This window comes from Lolium rigidum, chromosome 4, assembly GCF_022539505.1.
Source record: "Lolium rigidum isolate FL_2022 chromosome 4, APGP_CSIRO_Lrig_0.1, whole genome shotgun sequence".
NCBI classification, from domain to species: domain Eukaryota; kingdom Viridiplantae; phylum Streptophyta; class Magnoliopsida; order Poales; family Poaceae; genus Lolium; species Lolium rigidum.
The window spans coordinates 196,454,705-196,462,267 of record NC_061511.1 but is presented as its reverse complement, the minus strand read 5'-3'; the positions used below and the strand labels follow the sequence as shown (position 1 = coordinate 196,462,267).

The following is a 7,563-nucleotide window of genomic DNA, read 5'->3' as shown; positions in this document are numbered from 1 at the left end:
AGGTAGCAGACCCCGACGAAGGATCCACCGGCGCGATCGCCGCCGGCCGACGTACCGTAGCTGCAGCGAGGAAGTCCCCAAAGACAGGCGCCGGCGTGACTCGACGACGCGGAAGCGGGCCTCTCCAGGGCTTCATCCGCGGCATCCGGGAAAGCCGCAGGCCTACGGGCGACGAGGACGCCGCCCTCATCACAGACCTCTTGACCTTCTCCCTCGGCGGCGGCGACGCGGACCTTGCCCGCTCCGACAACCTGCACGACGAAAACGTACCTCCGGCGACGCAGACCTTGACCATTCCCCGGACTCGGACGTCGGGAATCCGATCTTTGTCCGAAGTCTTCTCTCACCTCCTCTAGGGACAATTCCGGCAACCGCCCGATCTGCCGCACCTTTGGTTCAAACCCTAGCACCGACCACGCCGCCTCCTCCGCCGTCTCCGCGTCTTCTCGTCAATTGTTTGGTCTTCAATTGAACTTTTAAGTAACTCTGCAGTCTATCCACATCTTGAGTAGATGTTTCGTAACTCAAAATAGTGTCAGTCAGTGTCGTTGATTGTCAGTATTATTTTCTAACTCAAAATGTTCTTAGCTTTAAATGGTTCCATGGACTTGTGGCTACTGGTCTATATCTGTTCACTGTTGTTTTTCCATGCACCGGTGCCCACCATTCTATTTTGATCAACTGCACTATCATGCACTTGTATCAAATCATGTTCATTAAAACGTTGAGGGTCTGTTTGGTTTGCAGGATTTAAAAAATGCAGAAATAGAAAAACACAGGATTAGCATGACACGTCATAAGAAATCCTGCAGGAAATGTAAACGGAGGAATCTGTATCTATAGTTGTTTGGTTGCATCTTAGATTTAAAGTTTACAGATTTCCATTCACATCATCCCCGTTTTTTAGGAAAAAATAATCTCTTTTGTGGCATTCAACCCGGATCCTGGTAAACATTTCTGACAAATGTGACCAGCGTTCAGGTAAATTGGTTCCACAAGACAGGCTGAAGCACTCACGATTTGAACTCGAGGTAAATTAAACCTGATAGGTGTTTGGACAAAGATTTTGTTTGGTCTTCAATTGAACTTTAAGTTACTCCGCAGGCCATCAACATCTTGAGTAGATGTTTTGCTACTTTAAATTGTTCGATATGCACTTGCAGCTACTGTCTACATCTGTTCACTTTTTGTTTGTTGCAAAAACATGTATATCGGTTCACTGTTTCTTATTTTATTTTTTGTGATTGTGAAAAAGTCTATCGGTTCACTGTTATTCTTGCATGCATGGGCCGACCATTCTATTATTGATCAGTTACATTTTCATGGACTTGTAGCAAATCATATTACTTCAATCATAGAATCGATCAACACAAACGCACGCACACACACAATCATGTAAATTAAACCACTGGATCGATCAACACAAACGCGCGCACACACACAATCATGTAAATTAAACCACTGGATCGATCAACACAAATGCACGCACACGCACAATCATGCAAATTAAACCACTCGGATCGATCAACACAAATGCACACACACACAATCATGTAAATTAAGCCACCGGATCGATCAACACAAACGCACGCACACACACAATCATGTAAATTAAACCAGCGGATCGATCAACACAAACGCGCACACACACTCATGTAAATTAAACCATCTGGATCGATCAACACAAACCGCGCGCACACACAATCATGTAAATTAAACCACTCGGATCGATCAACACAAACGCACGCACACACACAATCATGTAAATTAAACCACTGGATCGATCAACACAAACGCACGCACACACACAATCATGTAAATTAAACCACTGGATCATCAACACACACCCACACAGACAATCTTTTTTATTCGCACAGGGAGATACAGTAACACGCAGTATGTATGAAGCATCCACTACTCCAGAAACCTTGTTACTACCGCGGACAGGTGGGGAGGGTGATGCCACAGGAGGCGAGGGTCTTGCGGGCGTTGGGGCTGTCGATGTAGCCGGAGTAAGCCGGGTCCTGCGCGTACTGGCAGAAGCACCCTTCCTGCGCCTTGAGGTTCGAGCAGCACGAGTCTGACGGCGGCGTCCCGCCGATGATCGCCGGCCCGCACGGGATCAACTTCCCCACGTCGCACGTCTGGCCCGCCGCCGACGCCCTGGCCGGCGCCATCGCCCTACCCACCACCGCCGATGGCGCCACCATCATCACCGCCAGCACCGCGCACATCGCCACCGCCCTAGCCATGGCCATGGCCTGTTACAAAGAAATCGTCGGGTCAGGACTCGAGTGTTTGAGATGGATGTGATTGGTGGCAGACTGCGAAGCGAAGCCCGTTGCTCGTATTTATAGGCCGGGAAGGCGAGCGCGCGAGGCAATGCGTCCTGCGTGAGTCGTGTGCACTGGCGTTGCTGAACTGAAGGCTTGCATACGCGTCACCTCACCTCACGCGTGCTTTTTTAAACACGAAATTAATAACGCCTCACGAGCAGATACAATGTGCTTGCTTACAAACAGCTTATATATTTTTTTGAGAATTACTGGCTGCATTTCATTCAAACATCAACATCCGAGTTTACAAGGTTCATTACAAAGCATGGTAGAGTACCATGCCAGGTTGCACCAAGTTTATTTCCGCAGCCATCCTTTGCTAAGCGATGCACAACTTCATTACATGATCGGCGTACGTGGATGACCGAAAAGTCTTCAAACTCTTCCAGCAACGCCTTGATTTCTTCAAACAATCCGTTTCCAAGAACAGCTTGGCGACCCCATTTCCTTGGCTAGAATTACTGCCTCGCGACATGCCATCAGCTATGCTCCTTCTGGATCACACACAAGAGGGAAAAAATGGCTAGCTCCCGCAATGGTTTGCCCCATGGTGATCACGGATGACCACGCCCCCAGCATCTGATATTGAGAAAGTACCATCCCAATTAGCTTTATGCCACACAGGTTCAGGGGGGAGCCATCGCTCCACAACCCGAGCCTCCTTTACAGTGACTTCAGAGTTTGTAACGAGCCATTCCACGGTCAACACTAAACACCGTCGCGCCGTTTTCATCGGATTTTCAATCATGGGTTCGTCCCTGGCATCATTCCTTGCCAACCAGAGCTGGTAAAGGGCCATCATCCATACTGCCAACTCCTTCTCCTCGAGCCTACCAAAAAGCTCCAAGAGCCATGTTTGTAGATCCCATGGAGTCCGGATATCTGATGGAGGTGCGGTAAGTTTTAGCGAGGCAGATAACTGTACGTTCTCCTAGACCTAAGCCGAGTGCACACACAGCCAGAACCGGTGGATGACGGACTCCTCCCTATTACAAGCAAAACACCTGACAACCTCTTTGATCTACGTCTCTTGAACTCTTCCCCAACTGCCAAAGCATTTTTTGCCAACCTCCAACAGTGCACTTTCACTTTGCCAGGCACGTTAGCCGCCCAAAGTCACAACTAGCCTTGATGTTCCGAACATGTGAGAAATGAGCTCGCTGCACTCGCAGTGGTCCATTTGAGGTGATATGACGATCTAACACTGAATAACCCGTTTTTGGTGTAATTCCAAGCCAAGTAATCATCAGTTCCAGTCTACCGGGATCTTCAGTATATCATCTACATCCGCCTAAAAAAACAACTCATTTAGCTTGTTCATGTTCCATCCTCCATCGTCAGGAAGTAGAAGTTCTGCCACCTTTTCCACTTCTGTATCAGGCCTATGAGCCAACGGTCGCAAGAGAGACGGTCTTGGTATCCAGTTGTGCTGCCACACATCAATCTTGGCTCCATTCCCTACTCTCCATATCAACCCCGAGGCTCAACAAATTCCTGCGATATATTACACTTTTCCACATGAAAGATGCCCGCTTTGGGAAATTGGCATACCTAAACTCCCCACCTTTGAAATATCTAGCCCAAAGGACCCTTTCACACAGGGATTCAGGGACAGTCGTGAGATGCCAGGCCTGTTTGGCTAACAGAGCTTGATTAAAATCATTGTAGTCCTTGAACCCCATGCCTCCGCTACTTTTTGATACACACATCCGTTCCCACCTCGACCAATGAACTCTCCTTTTCTCCTTTGTGTATCCCCACCAAAAATCTGCGTAGATCGACCTGAGTTCGCTGCACTATCCCTTACTCAACTGAAAGCATACCATGGCGTAAGTTGGGATTGCCTGCAGAACCGACTTTACTAGGATTTCTATTCCTTTTTTTATAAGCCTGGTCCTTTGAAACCAAAACTTTGCCTCTTGAACAGTCAGACAGATACTTCAAAGCGCCATTCTTAGAGCGGCCTACCACTGTTGGAAGTCCGAGATATCGCTCGGATAGGGCTTCACATTGGAAACCAACCGTAATATTGGCCCGAGCCCGAGCAGTCTCGGATGTGCCCTTGCCAAAGAAAATTGAAGACTTTTGTAGGTTGACCCGTGACTAGAGCAAGCTTCATAGTTCTGCAAAATCTGTCTTAGGGTCTCTAAGTTAGCAGTTCCAGCCTCCAGAAAAACCACACTGTCATCCGCAAAAACAGCAGGTGAGTCACACTTGGTCCATCATGTCCAAAGCTCACCTCCACCGCCTCGCGCTCCCTATGTGCTTGGCGCAGTAGAGCGGAGAAACCATCGACTCAGAAAAAGGAACAAATATGGTGATAGTAGATCTCCCTGTCGAAGTCCCCGCGAAGGAAGAAAAGACTCCGACAAGCAACCATTCAGCTTAACAGAGAACCTCATAGTTTGAACACACCGCATAATCATGGTGGCCCACACCTGAGAGAAGCCCATCTTAACCAACATCTGCTCAAAGGACCACTCCACCCGGTCGTATGCCTTCATCATGTCAAGTTTTATCGCACATAGAGGGTGTTCTCTTCCTTGTTTTAATAGGGTGCACACACTCATATGCTATGAGTACATTGTCTGTGATTAACCTCCCAAGGATAAACACACTTTGCTCCTCCGAAATAAGGATTAGAAGAATTTTCTTTAGCCGATTTGCCACCACCTTTGAGGCGATCTTATACGACACGTTACAAAGGGGCCGAAACTGAGTGAGTAACTCCGATGAGTTGATCTTTGGGATCAAAACCAGGATCGTATGGTTAAAGTCCTCTGGGCAATCTTTTCCCGCCAGAAAATCCCGTACCGCTTGACAGATTAGTGGTTTAAAAAACGACCCGTGTCGTTGATAAAAGAGAGCCGGTAGTCCTTCCGGCCCGGGTGACTTTGTTGGTCCCATCTGGAAAAACACTTCAGTAATTTATTTGTCTGTAACGACCGCCGTGAAAGCTGCATTCATCTCATCTGTCACCAGCTTATCAATCAAGCTAAGACCTGATCGCTCTCCACTGATCCCTCCGAGGAGTAGAGATTGTGGTAAAAGGCCAGTGCCAATTCACACATCCCTTCATTTGTTTTGCATATAGAGCTATCCCCGACGAAGGCCGCAGTGTTCTTGCGTCTCCGATGCGAGAGCCTTGTTATGAAAATATTTTGTGCTCTTGTCCCCCGCCTTAAGCCAGTCCTGGCGAGACCGCTGGCGATACATCACCTCTTCCTTATCATAAACCGCATGGAGCTTTTCCTTAAGATCCTTTACCTCCGGTGAGGTACCAAGGGTCCGAGCTTCTGTCCGAGCACACTCAAACTGTGCATGGAATCGTTTTATTTCCGCATTGATAGAACCGAACGTTTCCAAGCTCCATTTTTTTATGTCAGCTGAAACCTCATGGAGTTGTCTCCATAGGCCGTGAATACCCTAACCTCCAATTGAGCGATTCTCCTAGGAAGTCTTGATCATTTCTTCGTATCCCTCATGCTTCAACCACGCCTCCTCGAACATAAAACCTCGGGGCCCCTGAGGATGCCTTTTAGGGGGCTCATCCGCAATTTTGGTCAACAAGGCCATATGATCCGACTCTCAGTTACAACATGTTCGACCAGGGACATCGGATACATTTCCAGGAAAGACGCTGTCACCATTCCTCTATCTAGCCTGACTTGAATATTTTCTCGCGGCCCCCTTTTAGTATTCCATGTGAAATCATAGCCCTTAAACCCATGTACACAAGATTACAGTTCGCTCAGGCAATCTCGAAAGTCCTGCATCTGTACCTAGTTCCTGTGATGTTGCCTCCAAGTTGTTCCACTCTGTGGGAAGCACCTCATGGAAATCCCTTTCTACGCTTCCCGAGACAAATCATCTTGTGCTCTTAGGTATCGAAGTGCATCCCAAGTTCTCTTCTTAACCCTGTACGGGGTTTGCCATGAAATCCAGTGAATCGCCAAGTCTTGCCATCAACACAAATCTTAGCATCTATGTAATATTGGCACCAAGGTCTGACAAAAACCTCTACTCCCCTCACGCCACTAGAGAGCCAGTCCACCACACTCCTACCTTGGAAGGCTCCGCAGCCTCCCACACTTGGAGAAACCCAGACTCCATCTGATTATACTTAGGGCACGCTGGGCGTTCCCTGGAGGATCAAATCCCCGATCCCCCGGGTTGGCAAGGCCGTCCGATCGAGTCAACCGATCGCGCTCCGATATACCAAGGCCACATAAGATACTTTCTATATCTCCAGGTCACACACATGGGTGGACCCCGCCATCCACATGACTCCCTGGAGAAAAAGTAGTAAAAATTCTCGTCACCCTCTCAAATGGCGCGTGAGCCCCTAATGCTACAACTAGTAAAAATCGACGGAAGTCCACCGGCGAGACTGTCGCAGCTCAGCGTGGCGCCACTTCCTCGTCGTCGCCGCTCGTGGTAGCACCACCTCGCCACTCCCGCCACGGCAAGGAAGCTGAGTAGAGAACGTCCGCCTGCGCATGCCATGCGTTGTTTGTCAAGTAGCATCCTCGTCCATGGCTCGCCGCCTTTGCCGCCGCCTCACGGAGCATCGTTCTGTGCCGCTTGTAGCAACCACGAGGGAGATTTGGTAGCTAAGCCGATGCTCGCAGCAGCCACGGCAGACAGCAGAGCGGCAACGCCGCCGCCAGCCCGCTGCGGCAAGTCCGGCCACCATTTGCTTAAACAGCCGCCTTTTGTGGCCGATGTGGCCCGGCTGGCGGCAGCAACCACATCTGCTCGCCGGCAGCTACTGCCTGCGCCGCCGGTGCCAACCGCCCGCCCTAGTGGCAATCCCGAGCCTCCCCGCTTTGTAGCAATGTTGGCCGCCGCAGGTAGCCACTGCCTCCGCCGCCGGTAGCAACGCCGTAACCCTTCTGGCAATCATGGCCTCCCTTTCGGCAAGACGGCCGCCGCGGAGCCAGCCACCGCCTCCGCACACCGCTAGCAGCAACGTCGGAAACCACCTTGCAGGAAGGACGGGCGACCTGCAGCAGCAGGAGCCGGCCTCCCATGGTGGCAAGCGTTCTCACCCACAGTGATGTCCGGCAGCTGAGCCCCGCAACAGAGCGATGGATTCCGGCACGGGGCCCGTGGATTCTTCTTTGTGCGATGCGATGTGTCCTTCGGTGCTTTTGAGAGTTCGAAGGAAAAGCAAAGGAAAAGAAACCGGCCGGATAAGAGGCACCAACGAAAATGATAAGCCATG

General features: G+C 50.0%; 1 protein-coding gene across 1 annotated transcript; it reads right to left on the bottom strand.

The window, feature by feature from the left end:
- Window positions 1-1,837: 1,837 nt before the first annotated feature.
- On the bottom strand, window positions 1,838-2,258 carry LOC124705860 (non-specific lipid-transfer protein 2P-like). The gene has a single exon (XM_047237555.1). The coding sequence runs from the start codon at window positions 2,256-2,258 to the stop codon at window positions 1,935-1,937; it is 324 nt and encodes a 107-aa protein (XP_047093511.1). The 3' UTR covers window positions 1,838-1,934.
- Between the last annotated feature and the right edge of the window lie 5,305 nt (window positions 2,259-7,563).